The following is a 22,440-nucleotide window of genomic DNA, read 5'->3' on the forward strand; positions in this document are numbered from 1 at the left end:
CTACCCAACAGGCAAAACAGTGGGGTTTGGCTCCACCCAAGCTTTCAACCCCACCTCTGGCCATTCAAATCTCCTGTTTTCCCCATCAGCAAAACAAGTGTAGTATTTCCTTGTGTGACCCAGAGAAGAAGGGATCCAGGGAAGCCTGACAGCACCATGTATTACTCTGCAGCTTTTGGGAAGTTATGAGTAATCCACAAAGGAGTGTAACTGGCCACGTGTGGGGAGCATTTGCAACACTCAACAGGCTGATACTGATGCTTACAGAGGTAACTTGCACACCTTTCATGTCCCTGTGGTGCCTGAGTGATGAATTATTTTGTGTTTGCCATAGAGATTTTAGAGGTTTCATTAAGCATTACATTATGGAAGAGAACTCTTAACAGATCAGTTGAAGTAATAAAATCCTGATCTAACAGAGATGGACATGAGAGCATCTTGCTTACATTGCCATAACTTTTTCTTCCATGCTCTTCACCTTCTTGGGTGCCTGCAGCCATCTGGCTTGCCTTGTGACACTGCTGCACTGTGTATTACTCAAATATCACTTTCAAAAGCTTTTACATCATAGGGAAACTAGGGCCAAAATTACCAGTTGGAGATATTAATATAAATTTTACACAACCTAGATTTTTATAATTGCTGAATATCTCTTCTTGGGACTGAAATGCATTATAGAAAAATTTATTCCTACATCAAAATATGTCCATGCAGGGCCAGAACAGCAGTACTGATGTTACCAACTTCATTACCATGTTGGACTTTTCTTTCACAGCCATTATTGAAGTGATCTTTGAGTGACAGTGAATTGCACAATAATTTAGAAGAAAAATTATTTTCAGTTCTAGATGTATTCACTGTTGACTTTGTGGGGGGTTTTTGCAGCAAGAGGCAACAAAGCCCAAAAAACTATACTTAAGTTTTAAGATGCCATAGGCCGATTTCATAACCAGAACAATGTCGAAGTTTCTTGCTGCCCTTAAGATTCTTCACCAGTTCAGCTTTCATGACATTTAACTCCTATGCTCAGAGAGAGGTGACAGCATCCTGATCACATTCCTGATAAAGCCTTGGCTCTGATCTCTATCTAAAATTCAGTTCACTTCTAAGCCTCCACCTTTCCTCCTCCGCACTGCAAGGACATAAGACAGCTCAAGGTGCTCTTTGTTAGAACACACCTGAATTACTATAATGCACAAGTCCCAGACTTTGGTCTTTGTTCCATGATCTGCAGAGAATAAGCCAGTTGTTGCTCCAAACGTATCAACTCCGCTTTTTTCCTTCTAATATTACACTTAAGTCTTAGTTATGTCTCACCTGAATCTCACAGCCTCCAAACAGTTCAAAAGAAACTCCCATCCTTTTTTTGTGAGTTTAGAAAATACTCATACCCACACCTGTACCCCACTGGAAAGTCACATCTCCAACATGCAGGTGAGGAGGACATGCAGCTCACACACCATGGGTAAAACCCTAAACACCTGAATTCGTGCTCACAGCACAAGAACAAAATCAGCTTCTTCCTGGGCTGAAGGGATACATGCTCATATTCCACTATACATTTTATTTCTAATCCAGGGACAAAAAAAGACTTTCTTTCATATTCAACTTTGAGGTACCCAACATGCTCTCCTGCTGAAAATGTTGAGACTCAGACATTTGACCCCTTCCCACCAGAGATCCATCTCTATCCTTCACAGAATGTGTCAGGTTGGAAGCTGATCATCTGGTCCAACCTCCCTTCTCAAGCAGGGAGAACATGGCATAGGATAGCATCCAGGCACTTCTTGAGTATATTTAGTGGGGGACACTACAGCCTTTCTGGGCAATCTGTTCCAGTAAGAAGTTCTTCATCATGTTGAGGTAGAACTTGCTGTGCATCAGTTTCTGCCTGTTGACTCTTTTCACCCTTCCTTATGTCCTTTTCACAAGGTTGTTCCCAACTCGTAATTACTCATTTCTTGTTCCTTTCCCTGCAAATCAACTCCCTCTTAATCCCAAACTCCTGAAACACATTTAGCACTGTTTTATATATGCCCTATATAAGAAGTGAGTATTTTGCTCCAAATCCCCTCAGACTGATCAATACAGGACCTGGCAAGCATTAACAACTACAGCACAATCAAGGAAAGGATTTTTCAGTCATCCTGGTAGGTCAATCCTCCACAGATCAATAATATCAGTGAAAGCAAACAAATCCAGCTTTCAGCCAAGAAAGAAAAAAAAAATAAATCACATGGCCAACAGCTAAAATATGAATGAGAAAAAGAAGAGCATATGGCAGCAGAAAGGAAAGACAAGAAATACACACAGGGGTGTACAGGATCTTCAAGAAACTCAAACCAATGAAAAAGATAGTATCAGAGCAGTAGCCTCAGTAAGTTTAGCAAAAGTGTTTTCATATTTATCAAGGATAAAGAATCAAGATATAGGAAAAAGATGAAACTGATACTCATGCATGGTCATCACCACTCAAGAGACTTCCCCCAAGAGCAGTGTCCTCCCTACTGGCACCATGTCAACAGGGCAGAGACGGGAGGAATCTCTAGAGCAGCTGTGCTCAAGTTTGGCAGGTAGATGGAACAAAGAACAGCAAAGCAGTATGCAGCAGGAGGGAAAAGCAATGCAAGCAGAAGGTTTTTAAAATGGCTGAAGGCTCAACAGTCAAATGCGTTTTCATGATGTATTCAGGGGCTTTGTTTGCAACTTATGATTTACATATATTGTCTCAAAAATAGCAACAGTAATCACTAATTTTCTAAAAAATGAGACAGCTTCCAACACATTTCACTTTAAACAGGGAGCAGATAGCCAGTTTACTTGACCTGTGTCAGTAATTGTTAAAAAGAATTGTGACTGGTATCTCCTTGCTTCTTGAGTGCTGTTAAAAGGACAAACACAGATTGTTATTAAAGCTTATTCATAAACTTTCTCATCTCCCATCCCTTGTCAGATACTTTGGAGGTGTGTAGTAGGAGCAGATTTGCTTGCTATACTGCTGCACTGAAGTCTACACTTGAAGTAATCTGTTCTACTCCAGCCAGCAGACTTGTGCAGAAAACATGCATGGCACTGTTGGCTTCAAAATATATTTCAAAATTTAATATCTGAAAATTGCTGAGCTGTGCAAGATTTGAACCTGTATGTCAAGCATACTTAACATTTTTTAAAACACTTTCCTCTGCGACTAAAGCAATTAAAATTAATTCTTACTGTCTTGTTTTCTCAATTATGTAGACTCTAAGCAATATTTGTGCCAGAGCCTACTAGAACTTAGCTACAAATTCTATTTTTGTAGGCAGGAAAGATCTAGTCACGTGCCCCCTCCCCCCCCCCCCCTTCCCATTATCTTATAATTGACCCTTCCTGTGCTGTCCCTGGATGAACAGAAAACAAGTCTCGTGCAAAATGTGCCGACACATCTGCCGTAAGGCAAGAAATCCATACAACCCATGAATCAGGGATAACACACCCACACAACTGAACCTGGACAAAGCATTCACTGAAGCACTGGGCTGGATGAAGCACACAGACCTTAACCCCCTCCCATACACCTCTTTCCAGCAGACACTGAACTTCATTAAAGCACTGCTGCCTTCTACTGCACATTTACCTTACACACTTCACCAGGGGAATTACAGAGTAAACAAATACAGTAAGTGTGCAAAAAATGGAGTTTGAAAAGTGCTTGTAACTGAACTGAGACTTTTCACACTAGCTTTATTAGCAGGAAGACACATTTTTTCTTCTCAATTACGCTAACTATGCAAGAACTGTAAGATGTGAGGATTCCTATCTGTAGGAAGAATTTCTGCTAGAAATACAAATTTACCAATACAAGTAAATTATTAAAATGCTCCCTTATATTCACATCAGCCTTTGTAGGTTGCACCACTCTTGTGTAGTGATGCCACTGCTGGTAGTCATTGCAGTGTCACATGCAAATGGGAGCATAGGAAGCTGCAAGTGACAAAGCGACAAGAAATCCACTTTCAGTGTTCAGCTGGATAACTCACCAGGAGCACATTTTGATTTGCAGGTCATCCATAATAAGTTATTCTCTTCTACACAGGTCAATATAATTTCCCATGGAGAACTTTCAAGTGTTTACAAATACTTTCATAAAAGAGCAAAAGCAGATTTTTTTTATCAGACAGGAAACAAAGGTTCTTTAAAACTGTTTAATTACATGTTTCAGGTAAGCACAGACAATACAGGTAGATTTCCCACCACTCAATATTTACATTATTTTCTCTAGGCTTGAACTGTTCATTAAGAGTGTTTTTCAATCAACATCCTAATCAATCACTTTTGCTGCAAAGAAGGGTGCTGGAAAATAACTATTGCAGGAACCATCCCATCAAGGCATGATATTCTGTGGCGCTTTTCTTCTTTAAGAACTACTTACTAGTAGTTCAAGATATTTTGAGAAAATCCTGGTTTCCAAGATGACCTGAAGAATGGATTGAAACCAAGCAGTGTGTTGAAGTCCTATAAATAGTTAAAATCAATACTAATACGTATGTTGTGGAGCTGAAATTCTCTTTCCACTGGCACTGCCATTGCTGCATGGCTTCTGTTAGGACAGTTTTACACCAATTTTGTTTTGTTCCTTTTTCATTAGCCTTTGTGCCTCTTTCTCCATTTTCTTTCGTTGCTGTTCTGCTGCTCTTTTTTCCCTCTCTGCTATCTTCTGTTGTCTGTAATTAAAGAAAACATGAACTGATAAAAAACACACACACAATTTTCAGCATGGTCATACCTTAAACTCCTGTCAATACATAGGTTATTACAATATATAGGTTATTAAAACCAGAGCTCCAGTTTATTGCCATTAGGCTTAGAACAGTCCTTTTTCTGTGCTGAAGTAAATTTTCAGATTAAACTAGAACTGTAGAATATTCTGAGTTTGAACCCGCAAGGATCATCAAAGTCCAACTCCTGGCCTGCACAGGACCACCCCCATGAATCACACCATCTGACTGACAGTGTTGTTCAAACAGTTCTGGCAGGCTCAGTGCTTTGACCACTTCCCTGGTGAGCCGGTTCCAGTAATCACACTCTAGGTGAAGAACCTTTTCATAACATCCAACCCAATCCAATCTAGTTTTAGGCATTAATATGTGTTAAATTATTCTGCAAGTTAAAAGCCACTAGCTTCTCAAAGATTCAGAGTAAGTGAATCAGTGAGAGAATAGGACAGTTGAAAGCCTAGAGCAAAAACTAAAAAGCTATCTAATACTTTCAGCAGCAGCTCAAAATTTTGAGGTTTTGCTGGTTTTTTTTTTTTGTTTTTTTTTTTTTTTTGAGATTGTCACCTATTATTGTACATTTCTACCCGACAGGTGACAGAGCTGTCAATCTAGCAATATGCAGGAGTAATAATATTTGCCACATTACAGTGGCAGATTTTTATATTTCCCATATATCTGAACTGATGCAGAAGTGCTATGCACACCAACCAATATAGAGACAGTAAAGTTCCAGAAATCCACATGGTGTTAATGGTGCTGTTCACGTGCAGTTCTGAAGGGAGGGATCGTGGCAGCTCCTGTTTCTTCCCCCAGGATGGCCCGCAGGACACGGAGCTCCTGCACACAGCAGCGGCTCTGCGCCCTCTACAGTCTGGCATCCTGCACTCAGCTCTGCCCAGAGAGACCCTCACCTGCCTCAGACACAGCAACTGGCCGACAAAAATACAAGTAGCTGCTATAAACTACAACTGTGTGAGCTTAACTGCTTCCACTGGCATAAAAAACTTCATTGGTATTATAAAATCTGGAGTTGTAGACAGGTATCTAAAATTTGCAGAAGAAACTAAGTTCCAATTAACTCAAGTTAACTGAAAATGCAGTTTATAATCCACTACATCAATTCATTACTGACTGGAAAATTTTAGTGCACCCCAGCCCAGAACCTGCTGGAAAATGGGGAAAAAAGAGACTATAGAAACTTCTCAGGCTCTGATAGCCTACTCTTGATCACTGTCTTTCTTCATGTCTTAATTCCAGGGAGCATATACTGACCTACTATATGTGCTCATTTCAATTGTTATGCTTATACATAAACCCACCAGAGAAGCCACAGGATAGAGTGAGCCTTCACTGCCAGTTAGCAGGACACAGCCCACTTCTGCATAACTGATCTGCTCTCCATCGCTACACAAAAATTATTCTGGTCTTACCGAGCACCCACAGGTACCAGACACAGCAGACTAGGGAAGACCCTTGCTCTTTCTGCCCACTCATTTCATTCTCAAAAAGCACCACTGGAGTATAGTCAGCATTAACACTCTGAACATTAGGGGAACACTGTCCTCTATTTGGCAGTCTGAAATATTATAAATATTATACAGGCTTCTTCCAAGTGTTACACTTATGCATTAAGTCACCAGAGTGGCCACAGGATCTTCAAATCATTTTGCAGAACAAGATGCAGACATCTGTCATCAAAAAGAGACTCCAAAGCACTTCATTACTACACTCTGTTGAAAACAGAGCCAGGCCTGTGCAGTACTGTACTTAAATTTTATGTTAAATGTCAGATGTTAAAGACAGCAGTGATGTCTACTGCAAGAGAAACTAAATCCAGTCAGGATTTTTTATCAATCTTGCTAAAAATCAGCCAGGACTCGACTCATTTACAGATAAACATTGTTATTTCTGTGTCATGAATAAAACAAAGATTTTACTTCACCCAGCTGGGATACAGCTTACATAATGACCAGCTGTATTGAGGTAGCCAGCCATAGCTGGACAAGTGGTAAGCCACAGACAGCTGGAGTTCTAATCATGTTTTATCTGCTGGAAATATTTAGACACACATCCCTTCTATAACAACTGCAGTTTGATACTTTTTAGTGAGGCCAAAAAGATATCCTGTGAGAAGTAATCATTTGAGTTGAACCCTTTCAACAATAAAGGTGGTAAGTTGAAATCTTTAAGATAGGTTCAACCAAATATCATGACACTTTGAAAAATTAAAGTTTTTGAGAAACCTCACTGCTATCACCATGTAAGAGATCTCTCTTCCTAAGTATTCTAGAGCATGAACCTGACATTTGGCAAACAATATAACTTTGACCATCCTGGAAATTTTGCACTCCAAAAGTAAACTGGTATACACATACACTAGGTAATTTTTAGTAGTTAATTCATATACGACAAACCCCTGCTTCAGAAAGTCTGAATACTACTTTTGATAGTCCTAAGACCATCTGTAATGGAATGTGGCAAGGGTTAAGTAAATACAATGCAGCCTCTGCAGTAGCAAAAACAGGTGTTTCATTTCTCCATAAAAAAAACAAACAAACATTTCATTGTCCTTCATTTAAGTCTCAGCAGACTACAATCTAGCTATTAAAGATCTTAATGAGTCTATTGATATTCTTTACAGGAAAAAGTACTATCCATGGAACAAAAGCAGCCCAAAAGCACATCTTTCATATCACAAAGCTTGTACTTCAGTACAAGACCTGAAATAGTAATGAAGTTTAAAAAAAAAAAAAAGACAAGCAAGCTATTGACCAGAATGTACACATAGGTAACAGATAAAGTTTACAAAAATATTTGCATTACAACCCTATTCTCACATGTTAAGCTGCTGCAAAGCAAGACTGACAGAGATAATAAATTGAATAAATTCTAATTATGATTAGCACATTGAAAATGAGCTAGTAACTTCCCTCTTGTCTTATTCCACAGATAGAAAATGTAAATTTTTTAAAACATTAAAATAAATACTTGATCAGATTCCTCTTTTCTTTTCCTCACAATACCTATTTTCCTTAGAATTATTTTTGACTATATCACACCTTTATTTCATATTATCATTAGTGGACCATGAAAGCCATGCACTTCTGATTTAGTGAGTAGAATTACGACAGCCCAGGAAGCTAAAGCTATCTGAGGCTGGTTACCTGATGATGTACCAAGCAATAAAGTTTGATACAACTGCAAATCACTACCAGTTCAAATCATTGTGTATGATAAACTTCATTTGCATCTCTTTACCCTCCACACCCCTTAAAGGAAAGGAAAAAAGAACACAAACTGAACGGCTGAAGTATTCACACTAACTTGTGCAAGACTTTGATTTTACATTCAGCCTTATCAGCTAGTTTAGTTAAGTTAGAAAAGCCTAGCTCCTACAGGGATTCCAAGCACATACTTTTCACTTCACCTTCTATCCAGAACTATTTTTACCTTAAACACATAGTTGTGATACTTTTCATGAGGACATCAAGTGGTATTTTACTTAATGAAGTAATGTGATCTGAATATAATAAATCGTTGGGATTGGCGCGGCACCGTTTTTTTTAGCGCCTGCAGGCACGTGTTAATGTGTTGTTCCAATGTTTCAGTCATTTTCAGATTTCCTCTAATATCTCATTTATTAAATTAATTAGATCCAAAATGTCTTCTGGTGAGTACCATTTACACAGAGATTAGATGCATAAAAATAATTTGTCTTAAGAGGCATTTAACAATTCTTGGCACTTACCAGAAAGATGTCAAATAAACAAATATAATACTTTTACATGTAAAACCTTTATACAGTGCTATATTAATTTCAATTACCTAAGAACTTCTTCTGCCTGCCAAGCAGCGTCTTCCTCTTCTTCCCAGGCATTTGTATTTTCTTGCCAAGTATCCAAGTCTCCCAATTCAGGCTGAAACAAAAGAGAAGTTCTAAGCACATGGAAAAATTAGATAAAACACTCATGTGTGACTGACAGTGGCTCCTGATGACAGCAAAGTTTCCTTAAGATTTATTTTTAATCTTAATTCTTCAGACTTACAGAAATATTTGAGGTATGGCAGTGCTTCTCATCTTATTGTCCATGTTTCTTTTCCTGATGTAATACTGAGTTTTTTCAGTTGTCAAAGGGTTTTTTGACCAAAGACAGGAAAGAAGTAGTGGAGGGCATTTTTAGCAAGAGGAAGACAGATTGAGCAGATTATATGAATAGATAGTGTAAAGAGATTTCTGGAAGTTGCATGGACAAACCAACACATACATCCACATTTTTATGTTCAGTATCAGTTCAGTAACACTTTTACTGACTAAAAGTCCTTTCCTGAACTATTTTCATAAAGGACAGTGCAGGGAGGTGGTATGACCATTCTGTACTGCTTCCTGCCTGTACCCTTTTGTGCAAAATATTTATGAAAAGAGAAACACTGTTAAAAAAGGCTAAGGGCAAGGGACTAACTGGCCAGACTGTTAGGCAACTAGACAATTTTTTCAAAGGCTAAGGAGCAAAAATTAGGAGACTGCCACATTACAATCCTTACAAAAAGGAAGGGAGAAGCAGGCTAAAAATGGATTCAAAACAATAAAGCAAAGGTAACTTATAAGCTTTCAAAAAAGACTTCTACTCTTTTATTAGTAACTTACAGTGTAAAATCCAAAATTGTAGTTCATTGCTTTAGCAGATTTGCAAGCCCATAAGGATATGGAAACTTCCTACCTTTTTATCACTGATCTATCAAGTTTCTCAGCAGAACATATTGGACTACTTCATTCTTCATTCAATTTTAAAACAATTTACATTACTCCCCTACTATTCCAATTACTCCCCACATTGCACACCTTAGGCAGACTATTCCGTCCACTAGAGAACATAATTTAACTGACAAATAAAAGATCAATACTTAAAGCATACTTACAGATTGGTGAAGAAAAGGAATATCTTGTGTGGCTGCTAATCTGCTAGAGAATCCTGTGTTTCCCTCTGGAATCCCAAAATTTAAAGGCTCTCGTTTTTTAATAATTATCTGAAAATATTCAAAAAAAGAAACAAAAAAGTGGTAGATCAAAGCACTGCAGGGATTCCTTGGTGATCATATAAGTCTGTGCCTGTGAAGGTTCAGCTACACAACACCTCACTGTATCTTAAACCTAGCCAGGTTCTGAAAGCTGCACAGCCAAATGAACTTGTAAGTGAAAGATAAATGCAAAAGAGAAGAACTCCACCTCCCCTCACTAGATTTTTCTTTAGCCACATAGAAACCTGTGACTGTATCAAGACAGAGAATGGGCACAAAGAATAACAGATCAAACAGCCACATCTCTCAATACGCACAGAAGCTACCAATTATGTGATATATTGCTTGGGGAAATCCTGCTTCTATGGCAGGTCACTTTAAGGTACTTCCTTTGAGTGCTGTCTGCACAGTTGTACTGCACTGTAATGTCAGCTCTCTCAACTACTTCAACAGCATTTCTGTGCAGTTGCAATAGCTGCAAATTCTCTGTCAACAAAAACTACTAAAGCTCTGTACTGGTTTGGCTGAAAAGCAGTGCTTTTCCCAAAACAGGTGCTAAGATCACATATCATTTTCACTTGTCTTGACCTCAAGACACAAACTTTGTTTAGCCTACTTTGAGCTTCTTCTGCTTCCCAACAAGGTAGATCCACAGTTCCACTACCTATATGCTTGTACCAATCCAAGAAAAGATACAGGACTAGACAATCTTATTGAGCAATGACAGACTTATTTGACTGAGGTTCTATTTCCAAACAGATGAGTATAGATGAGTGACAACACGAGTAGACTGTACCTCAAATCTAAGGGTTTATATTGAGACATTCAGTGGAAATAAACACAAATTCACACTGAATGGTATTAACTTGACCAAGTTAACAGGGATGTTCTTTACAATGCTTGCAGTCATCCCTAGAGATATATTAAAACTAAACCCAGTGTCCCAGTTTTGTTCTGAACCTGAAGCTCATTCTATGAGGAAAAAAATGTCAGTAGATATAAAGGAGAAATCTACTGCACATCTTCTCTGATAACCTATTACAGTACTTGTGAAGTTTTTCCCATTGACTCAAAGACATATAAGTACCCAGCTGAAAGATTTGCACATAGAAGCAAAACCTGCAATCACCAGATTTTAGTCAGCATTTATTTACAACCTTGATGCTACTGTAGAGATGCCCTCCTGTCTTGTCTCCATAGTAAAAATGGATATTTGAAGAACAAGCTATTTTGAAATATCAGTTCCCTAATTCCAGCCTCCCCAATATGACTTGGTGAAACAAATAACCAGTGCTCTGAAACAGCAGGGCTGCTCCTTCAGACTTCAACAGAGCAAGACATTTAATGTCGTTGCTCAAATAAGGATATGAGTACAAATGACTAAAGGGTTCTCACATTATACTTCCAAGAACTCTTAGAGTATGAAACTATTCATAAGTTTCAAATATTATGAAAACTAAAGATGCAAACATGTGATAGCCTCACAACTGTTAAGATCTCAAATGTCTTAACATTAAACATGATAAATTACACACCAGCATCTATTCTCATTTACCAATAGCACCTTCTGTAAGTTGCCAAATTACTTGCTTTTATTTTAAAGCAATGAAAACCCTCCGTAAGTATAGTTGAAAATGTAATACTTACTTTTTGAGTTTTTCTTATAGTTGGTGCCATATCTTTGAAATAATCAGGCTCCATTTGTTCCAAAGAATTTTGCTGAGCAGCCACATTACCATTGCCACCTTCAATCTTCACACTTGTAGGTGCATCTTCATCCCATGAAGACCAGTCTTCTACTTCAGGCTGAATATAAGAATATGGTACAAGTTAGTATTATCTGCAAGTAAAAACTTGTCTTTTGATATCTTGCTAAGATATATACTTAATACTGAATCACATATTATTATATCTTTCATATATATCACATTATATTATATCTTTCTTGGATATATACCAATTCAATATTGTAGGACTTCTTTAATCACCTTGTTAAGGGATTAAGTCAGCTACCATTTTAACAATTACCTGCTTAGGAACAGATGAATAATCCACTGTGGTTGGCAAAGTTATTTGGTCTCCACTTAACTTTCGCCCTCTTCCAGACCTGAAAAAAAAATGTAGGATTCCTCCAAGCTCTGAAAACATGAGCACTAAGTTTAAAAAAAAAAACAAAAAAGGAAGTCTGAGAACAGCACTACTAAAAATAGTCATGGCTAAAACATTTAGTGCTTAGCAGTAAGTCTGCTAAGCAAAGGGATTTCATCATGAATTGAAAGTTGTGTTCACAAGAATATCAAAGTGCAATTTACTTTTCTAATTACAGTGAAATAGAGGAGAAATACTTCTAAGATATATGAAAATGGACTAACTCATCTGCATAATTCAGTCACAATTTTTAGACTGTCAGTGCTTATGAAGCAAGCACCAGGGATCTATATTTGCCAAAGAACCATTTTACTATAAAATGAGAACATTTTCTATTTGCCTTAAATTTTATGCTATATCTAACAAATAGCTTTCTGAGCTGCTTGATCTGAAAGCCCCTCTAAAGCTTTTTTCTTCAAAGTCTAAACAGAGGTAATGCAAGATTATGCAAATCAACAGCCTTAATTCAATCCATGCTTCTACTTAAAGAATACTGTTTCAATGCATTTCAGCAACTATATGAAAGAATTTTAATTGAAAACAACACTGATGCATTGCAAATAAACTACCTAGATATTTACTTCATTACAATGCTCAAAGATCAGAGTAATAATTAAAGTATTCCTAGCTAACATCCACTGTATTTTGACACCTTAAAACACAAAATAATGCAATTCAGGCTCACACTTGTGTTTTCCACAAAGAATGTAAGCTCCTACAGCAAAGCAGTCATGTAACTGACCTTATGTAGCTTGCAAAATATAATGTTTTTTTCTTACTACTGATGTGAATAAACTGGGAAATTTCTATTTCTAGTTTTTATCCATTAGTTCTAGTATTAGAGAACATACTACCAACTGACAAGCTAAACTGCTTGTAATAGCACCTCTACTGTATGCTGGTGAGTGACTAGATATATTTTTTCTACTCAAGACCAAACAAACAAGGTCAGGTGCTAACATCAAATTTTCAAGTTTTATATAAGTAACTCTACTCCCTTTATAAACAGTGCCTTTAAGTTGAAAAGAAACAGATTTTAGGGGTAAAAAAAAGGTGAAAACACTGTGTCCTCAAACACATTAGACTTTTGGTTTGATGAGATTTACTTGACATCTCTAAAGGAAACCCAAGCTTAGAAATATCCTCCTTCAGACCTCTACAACATACACACCCTTAATACTGCTTACATTTAATACTGATCTTTAATACTAATTTAATACTAATCTTTAATGCATCACTTCTGCAATGACTTGCTCCACAAGACAAACAAGTAGCTTGTAACAAACATTAATCAAGTCAAAATGGTTACAGCAAGAGGGCTGAAGGTAGGAGGAAAGAGCTTTTGTCACACAACATCAGAAAAGAGGTGGTACACAGAGCAGCACCAAGGAAGGCTACAGATCTCGACTTCCTCTAGGAAGGGAACAAGATGCTTACAGGAACAGCTGCTCCACAGCCATCATTAGATACTGATCACTGCTCTGCATGCCAAATGCCTCAAGAATTATTGGATTTGTTTCACCTTACTAATAAGCAGCATCCAGATTTCTCAGCTGGAGATAATTAGAGATTTTAAATGGAAGGAAGTTTCATCTCTTTTTATATTTGCATGTTTTATTCCCTGAAAACTGGATTCAGGCAGTCTGTTGTTTATCAAGAGAAGATTTAACAAAAAAAGGACTAGTAGTGTATGTAAGCTCTATGGTGCCTAGGAAGTTGCACAATCTCTATAGGCACTTGTTCAAATGAAACCTAACGTAAACTATGTTATCTATGTAAGTACTAGCTCATGTCCATTGACTTAAAATGCACGTTTAATTAAATCACATTTGCTGATTGTTAGGAATAGCTATATAGAGGGGTGCATCACAGGAAAACAGAAGTTATCAAACTACACTTTGCAGATGACAGTGAACAAAAGAAACATCTGTAGCTAGTAGTCTGAATTAATGTGATCCAGTGACTTGCTTATGTGAAATACTTAATTTTCATTTCTTTGACTAATTTTTAGTAAACAAATATAGGGTTTTCTACTTTATGTACTATGAAGCAGTTTCTCAGCTGTTCAAGATCATAGGTCTTTCAGAAGTTGGAAAAAAGAATGAAAATACTGTCATTACACCCAGAAAACAATTATCTGCTTATAAAAAGTATCTTTACACTTAAGTGAAGGATCCACCTAATATAGAAGTTATGATCAACTCAGTGTTTTGACTTCTTTCAGAACTTGAACAGCAAGTACTCTCAATTCTCGAATCACAGAACTAAGGTTGACATCTATATAACTGTATGCAGTGTTAAAATTTATCTTTTTAATGCTTCACTAAATCTGTAAGTGAATTTACCAACAAGTCAAGAGCTTCCTCTTATTCTTGGAATAAATAAAGGTGAAGAGGAAATAAACAGTTATTTTGTGTCTACTATATATTCTGCATATACTTTAATCCTCACTGGGAAAGTAGTTATCATACAAAAAAAGAGAATACATTTCTCTAGATTGGTAGTTGTTTATGTAAACAACATGCTGCAGAAGTGGTAGGAAGCACAGAAGTTCATTTGACAGCACAGTGCCAAGAATTGCCTCAGGTACTCTACTACTGTATTATTGAACTCTACTACTCCACATTAGCTCTTGAGGGTTTTTAGACTGCTTCTAAGTACTATACTACAACATTAATGAGCCTACAACTCAAAAGGACACCAGATATGACTTAAAAGAGTGTAAAAAATAAAACATTCTTCATCATTAAAAAGGAAAAAAAAGCCATTCCCTTAAACTTAACCACTAGCCTCCAAACTTCTGAAAGAATCTTCAATAGGTAGAAGAATCTGAAGTCTCAGGCAATTCTTTTTTGACAAACAGGATGAGAATTGCCTACATTTGTAATGACAGCCTACTGAATGATGACAGAGTAGATGCTACCATTAACTGAATCTCTTAAAACACAAAATATCACTTGATAAGTACTTTTCAGAACTGTGCAGCACAGCTCTTCTTCAAGTTTGACACAGAACAGTTTTAAAAGCCATTTTAAAACCCTCTCATAGATATTTCAAAAACCTCATTCAGCTATCATACAACAAAATACACTCACAAATACACTACACAGACTTTTGGAACTCTGAACAAATACACAAATTAAAGAATTCACTTGATTTTGTTTTCATCTGTTTTGATTGTTTTGCAATTAGTAAAATCAGAACTGGCAAAAGTGGTGGCTGGGTGCTGGGGGAAGGGCAGAAGTGCAAGGACCTGTAATTGCAAAATTGAAAAAGAAAAGGTAACCAAATTAAGTAAGACTTGTTTACCTGCATATTAACTTTTTAATGAAAGAAAACACTGCTGCCAGGCAAGTACAGATTTTAAAGAGTCGAAACTGTGTTATGGCCATGGTAAGAAACCGTTCCTGCAAAAGAAAAAAGTTAGATGCAGAGGATTTTACAACTTTATACAGTACTTAAAGCCAATTACTTTAATTGCTACTAAGCTAGGAGCATTCCGTGAAACAGTATTAATGCAAGGAAGAGAGCAGGTACCTGGAGCAAAGATGCTACCTGCCTACTATCAGGGTATTTCACTGATGCAAATAATACAAGTATCTAATATATATAGCCTTTAAAGAAACAGCACAAAATCACAGGTAAAATCAAAGTTAAAGACACTCTTAAAGGGGAAGTGTAGGCAACCATCTGCAGTGCCTGTGCAGCCGATCCGTTTCAGACACTACCAGTGGCATTGAACACTGGCAGTGCAGAACAGAATAATAATCAGAGAAAAGCTCTTGCTTGCTTGAGCATATCATGCATATACAAATTACAGATTTAGTCATTAAGTGAAATCCCAAAATTAGCTGCTTAAATTTACCTTCCATTTTGATGGAAATGTGTGATGAGAACACTGCTTATTTTAGAACTAATCTCACTGAAAAATCATCATTAAAGGGAGAGTGTTCATCCTGTGTGAACTACTGCACCAGCTAACCCACAGAGCTACTGACATTTCTATGCCTGACTGGATCATGACAGCAAACACAGAAAAGAAAAAATTCATCTTTGGCTGAGGCCACTCCTGTTTGTAGCTATTTTTTCAGTGACAATCTGATAATCTAGAGAATTTATGTTCATCATATCACATCATTCCAACGTACCACCTTGATTAGCTACAGACTGACTCAGAAAAATCTGCTGGAATCCCTTTTCTCTTCTATAGGTGAACATTTCAGAGTTAAGAATAAGAGGTTAGGCTTCACAAGTAGCTTTTAATTATAAACATCTAGACTTGTAACAACATTTTCTGTTGCAAGTTTAACATACCTTCTGGTGAGAAGAGAAGGCAGCCCTGTGACATTTTCCTCAGGCCATGAGTATTCCATGGAAGGACAGCTTGATTTCAAATATGCTATGGCATTTAAATCACTTTTTATATTCCAGGCTTTAATTAGGAAGAGTCAGGAAGGTGGATGGTAGGTAGGCTGCTCCAACACTGTCCTGAGGATTTTATTAAAAAGGTACACAATGGGATTTGTGAGCTTCATGGAGCATAGATGTATTTTTATTGGTGCTCATTTGCTAGATAATGTAACCATTATTAAACACTATATTAATATAGTACCGGAAATATTGCTTTACATGTAGTGCAGGACAGGACTTTCTGCTACTGAAAAATTATACAGAAGCTATTAAACAAACAGGTCCTTTAACTGCAAAATGGAAGGCTTAAGTTAGTAGTAAACACCAAATTACAGACTACACTACCGAGCTGTAGCTCAGGAAAAAGGCTTCATAGGACACGTATCACCTCTACCTCAACATTTGTGTTATCTTATTTCATTTCATGGGCGACTTAAAAATGTAGAGAACTTTATACAGGGTTGGATTTGGCTCTTCATCTAACAGAATTAGAAAGCAGTCAGTTCCCACAAAGAAGCAAAAACAGATATGGTCTGACATATTTAGCTTTTAGTTTAAAAGACTGGACCATCATTTCATATTATGCTCAAGCACTTCCTTACCTTTCAGAATAAGCAATGCTGACAATATCTAGATGACAGAATAATCCATCAGTCAAGAATTTGAATGATTAGGAAATAATCCAAGTTAGTGAAAGAAGAGTGAACAGGGCTAAGAGGGAAAGTTCTCGATCCTAAAGGTAGAAATTATGGCAAAGTAACACTGAATTGATGAAAGAAAATCTTATTTTTAAGAGAGGCAGCTAGAAGTTATCTGCCTGGGATGTGAGGCATGAAGAACATGTGACCTGCTGAAATGATTATAAAGGTACATCTTTTCTGAAAAGCTTGTTTAAAAGTTCACTCCACTCTACCAGAATTCACTCTTTTATCAGCTTGGAGGGGAGGAGGGAAGGAGTAGAACAGTACTCAATATTAGCAAGACTTAAGCTCTTTTCCCTTGTTCAGGCTATCTAACTGCTACACTGGACAGTACACACAGACCCTAAATTTAAAAACTCCTAGCTACTGACTGAGAAGGTTGTTTTAGGAAGCCACCAAAAATCTTTGTAGACTATACATTAATTATGCCTAAAGCCAAGGAACTAGGAAGATTACTAAGTGCAAAACTAAAACCAGAACAATGTTCAAGTGTGTCAATCACCAATATATGTATTTATACATGTAAATATAAATGAGCTCAGTTTTCAATTCATCCTCATTTTCTCAGTATACTGTACTGAGTTCTCAATAGAAAGTTAAACAATTGAAAAAAAACCATAATCCACAAGAACTCTGGCTTGCAGAGTCAGTGGACTTGTGAAGCCCACAAGAACTAATCACCAAAAGTTAATCAAATTCCCAGGTCATTCCCATGTAAGAGTGACTACACTTCCAGTATCATCAGTATGCCCATTTGGCAGAGTTCAACAGTTATCATTATGTCCATGACAGCCAGATAACTTACACCTCTCCACTTTCCATGTGTCAGGCAAAGATTTCAGAGTCACAATGAGACGTATAGCCAGTTAACATATTTGTGATAGAGCTGCATTTCATTTCAGCTGAGCTAGAACTAGGCCCTTCAAGGGCTGACTTGTTGACCTTGGAGGTCTCTTCCAACCTTAGTGACTCTATGATTTAAGATAGTAAGTACTATTTTGCCCACCTCTTTTCTCAGCATTGACTGCAGTCTTCCCAGTAAAGCTCCCTACACTATAAAATGTCAAATGCACAACCAGTGTTTTGGCAACAACATTCTATTAGCCATAGTAGTGTTAACAATCGTTTACCTTTAAAAAGAACTTTCCACAATGTACCTGCTTTTTATACTGCTATTTATGACATGAAGCAGTATATATGTATTTATATAATGAATATTATTTTTATAAATTAATTTAAAACACAATCTTGAACCAATTATTGTCTCAAGGTAAGGACAAATCAAGCATTTTCTGCTTTGTCTGAAACAGCACTTGAAACATGTGCATTGCTGCTCTAAGAACAGCACTACCTGAAAAGTTAAACATTTGCTAAAGGTTTTGAGTTTTATTTGGTGTCTTTTGGGGTTGAGTTCTTTTGTGCTTGGGAGTTTTTTTTATGTTAATTACATTTGTCAAGGTACACAGAAACCTAATTTTCCTCAGTTCACTGCAAACTTAATTCACACAATACCATTATAGTAAACTTGTGAAGTGAAACAAGTTTTTCATCCTTTTCTTGTCCATCTTTCTCACACATTGGAAAGAAGCACAGCCATTTCTCTTTCTCCTGGGAAAAAAATATTGAACAGGTAAATGGCAAACCACAACGTTCTTTCTTTTCTTAAGCCTTTCCTTGATAAACAATCCCAAAAGAAACCATAACTGTATCTGCAGTCACTTATAAGACAGGATGACAGAGACATAATGTAAAGTTGCAGCGCTACATCAAGAATCCTAAAACATTTCTTAACAGATAAGAGTTAAATGTGAAACACTGGACTAAAATTCAGAAAATCTGGTAAGAGCTGTCTGCCAGCCTGATACATCCTTCGGCATATCACACCTCAGCCTCAGCTTTCCCTTTATAAAATGGGATAGATTTCCTTCTCCCACTACTGGAATTGCTTTGTTACATTTATGAGACTTAGGGTCAAATGAACTTCCATTACAACAAATATAAACAAGCAAATAAATCAAGACATAAATCCTAATCAATTTAATACTTGTGGTCAACTAAACAATTCAGTAACAGACTCCAAATTTAGCTGGAGATTTTGACTTCTGCATCTCATACTGCCTTCCACTGGGAAAAAGGCACAACAGGTGTTCACATGGAACATGAGCCCAGAAAGGACTAAAAGACAACAGCCACAAGATGTTAAACACTTTAGAATCAAGTCAGAAGAATGAGGAAACGTAAACATTTTAGGGACCCATAAAGGAATCAGAAGGGAGGTAAATTTCAGAATTTTATTGAACATTTTTACTTTGCTTACAGCTTGGAACAGCAGCTTCATTAGAATTCCTGGCACCTCTGATTTCACTGACAGTAGCCAGCATAGTCCACCCTCAGGTGGATTGGTCAATCAGCTATGGTGCAATAAGCAAGATTCTCACTGTTCATCGTTGTACAATAAGCACACTGGCACCTGGAGAAACACTTCCTCTTTCATATCTAACCGTACACACAAATACCACTTAAGCAGGATTTCTACAGCTAGAGCCAATTCTAAAATAAAGTCAATTTGGGGCAGTAAAATTATTTTAGAAACTTGTTTCCTGCTAGTGAACTCATCTTTTACTGTCACATCAGCTTTCTTTCACATCAGCTCACATGTAACTCTGGAATGTAAACACAAACACACCTTGGAATCAGTGATTTCAGCCTACATTAAACACAGCTAGATAAATAACCAGATGATGGTGCCTAAAATAACTTGTCTGAAACTGAAAGGCTCCCCTCCAATTTACATAAGAAGACACAAAAAAAGTTTCACCCTCCTAAAGCAAAACAAGAAATTAATTTCCTAGCACTAAAGACTAACATGGCCTTTACATTTGTCAGCACCAAAAATCCATACTGGTCCAGTAGTGCTTTTGGGCTGTCACTTGAACAGCTGACAATACCCAGTAAAGTTTCAGTGATAAGGACAGAATTTCTTAAAAGGGGATCTTGTATGAAGTTCCAGTAGAATGACCACATCAAAGATCGTAAGTAGGTTTATAGGGAGATGGAATTTTATTAAGATTAGTAGATAGAGATAAAAAACCTGTTTTCAAACACATAAACCCTCCTCCAAACCATGTATGTTACAAGACATACAAAGACACTTTGTATGTTAAAAAGACAAAGCAATGATTCAAGAAGGGCTTTCAATCTGGTACTGAAAGACAAAACCAGCACTTCCTGCATTTCAAAGACAACAACCATGATTCTGTAGCCTACTGAGAGGGTCCACTGCCCTCTTCCTGCTTGATTTGCTTGGTCTCTTGGTTTTTTCATCACTTTACACAGAAACATAATATTTGGAACACATGTGTGGAGGGAAAAAATCCTGTCTTGATCACTGAGCTTGATAAATACATACATTAAGTGGCACCATGACTGAACCCTAAATCCACGCTATTACAGCATTAGGGAGAGAAGCAGAATGAAAAGAGAAAATCAGTAGGCATCTCCTCTATCTAATTGTAGGTAAGTGTTGTGGGATGTGCGTAAAATTATTGTAGTTTCAGTACTGATCTTCCAACTTTCATTGCAAATACCCTAATTAGGCAGTTGAAGTAGCTGGGACAGAAGACAGCTCGCTCACATTAATCACAGAGTGAAGTCATCAGAGGCACTCAAATCCAGAAAGAGACACTATCAAAAGCTGCAGAAGATACCAAAAGTCAAGGCAGAATGTCTGTCTCTCTAAATAAAGGCAGCAAAAATTGGTGACTGCTGGCAATTCCTGAGTTATTTCTAGACACTAAATACTCTGACATACAACATACAGAGTTTCAACTCTTTTTTTAAAGATGTTACTCCCAGACTCATACTCTGTAGTAATACCACCACATCTCACCCCTTCCTCTCCAAGAAACTAAATTTAGATACAAACTCACTAATGTGAACTCCTCAAGCTTTGTTTTGAATTAGAATAAATTCTGCTCTTCAAGGCAGTATTAGTTAAGACAGAAGGTCTATGTCCACTGAGTGATCAGTTACTCTTTGAGAATTCCTTACCTATATATGCCACTGTCTTGTGAAAAAGAGCATACAGAACACCACTTGAAGTAATGCAATCGTGTGAGACCACACTATAACTTCATCCACCTTTACAACAAGTCTTTTACATGATGCACTAGTTCATGTAACTCACTTCACAAAACTGAAATTCTCATACATAGAACCAGAGTTTAAGGTAGCGAAGTTTTCTGTAATTACATGGAATGCCAGAGACAACAAATTAACACACATTCCTTGTTACTACTACAAAATCATCTTGCAATGCCTGTCTTGACTAGAACCAGCTATTTACAAACAATGACAGCATAAGACGGCTTGAAGAAATCTCTGCAGTGCACACGTGCATTTCCACAGAGCTATAAAGCTACGAAGAGCTATAAAGCACCAAGCTACGCCATTCTTCATTAGATATGCAACTCAGGCGCTTACACTGTGAATTCATGACCAAAAAGCAGTACCCTACCATTTTACTGACCAGCCGAGTCTTGAATTTTATTAGAGACATCACTGAAGCCAAACAGAAGCACTTATTTTTTCTGTGAGCTGTTAGAGATTCTTAAGTATTTAAAAGCGTGCTAAGAAATTTTCACACGATGTATTACTAAACGTGCCCGTCAGCGCGAACAGTAGGTAACCCCAAGCCATGCCGTCGCACCGCGAGCTCTGACAGGACGGGTGCCCTCGCCCTTTCCACAGGAGCGAAGCCGCTCAGTCCCCAGACGCCGCCTATCCACCTGCTCGCCACCCCATGTCGTTCCAGCCCATCACCCATCGCCCCGGAAGGGCCCGGGCCGGGCGGAGGCCGCGGGCCTGGCGCTGTCGGGCCGGCCGAGCGGCTCCGCCGCGGGGCGAGCGCGGCGGGGCCGGGGACCCGGGCGGGGCGCGGGCGCTGCCGCGGGAGAACCGCGCGGGCGGCTCGGCCCCGGCAGGGAGGGCGCCGAGACCGGGCCCCTGCCCGGCACGGCGGAAGCGGCACCCGGCGGCGCAGAACCGACCCTTCCCGCTCACCTGCCCCGCGGGGGAGGCCGCGCCGGGAGTCGCGGGGCTCCAGGGGCCGAGGCGGCCGCTGCCGCAGCCTCCGGCCGCCCCTCATCCAGAGCCGGGCCCGCGCCGCTCCGCCGCCGCCCCGCGCGCCGCCATCTCGGCCCCGTCACCCGGGAGACGCCCGCCCCTTCCGGCCGCGCCGCCGCCCGTGCGCTCCGCTCCGCCCGCCCCGCTCGGCCCGGGGCAGGGGCACAGCCGCGCCGGGCCGAGCCGCGCCGGGCCGCGCCGAGCCGAGCCGAGCCGAGCCGAGCCGCGCCGCGCCGGGCCGGGCCGCGCCGAGCCGCGCCGGGCCGCGCCGAGCCGAGCCGAGCCGA

General features: G+C 38.7%; 1 protein-coding gene across 2 annotated transcripts; it reads right to left on the reverse strand.

The window, feature by feature from the left end:
* Nucleotides 1–4,167: 4,167 nt before the first annotated feature.
* Nucleotides 4,168–22,218, reverse strand: EBAG9 (estrogen receptor binding site associated antigen 9). Of its 2 annotated transcripts, XM_021546462.3 has the most exons (8): nt 22,091–22,217; nt 16,233–16,406; nt 15,228–15,325; nt 11,799–11,877; nt 11,418–11,576; nt 9,672–9,779; nt 8,580–8,671; nt 4,168–4,700 (listed from the first exon to the last, which is right to left on the reverse strand). In XM_021546462.3, exons 3-8 carry the CDS (start codon nt 15,308–15,310, stop codon nt 4,580–4,582), a joined length of 642 nt encoding a protein of 213 aa, XP_021402137.2. In that variant the 5' UTR covers nt 15,311–15,325; nt 16,233–16,406; nt 22,091–22,217; the 3' UTR covers nt 4,168–4,579. The 2 variants fall into 2 exon arrangements, with proteins under 2 accessions (XP_021402137.2, XP_021402139.2); XM_021546464.2 differs by lacking the exon at nt 16,233–16,406 and having other exon boundaries at nt 22,091–22,218.
* Between the last annotated feature and the right edge of the window lie 222 nt (nt 22,219–22,440).

Source organism: Lonchura striata, chromosome 1 (genome assembly GCF_046129695.1).
Source record: "Lonchura striata isolate bLonStr1 chromosome 1, bLonStr1.mat, whole genome shotgun sequence".
NCBI lineage: Eukaryota > Metazoa > Chordata > Aves > Passeriformes > Estrildidae > Lonchura > Lonchura striata.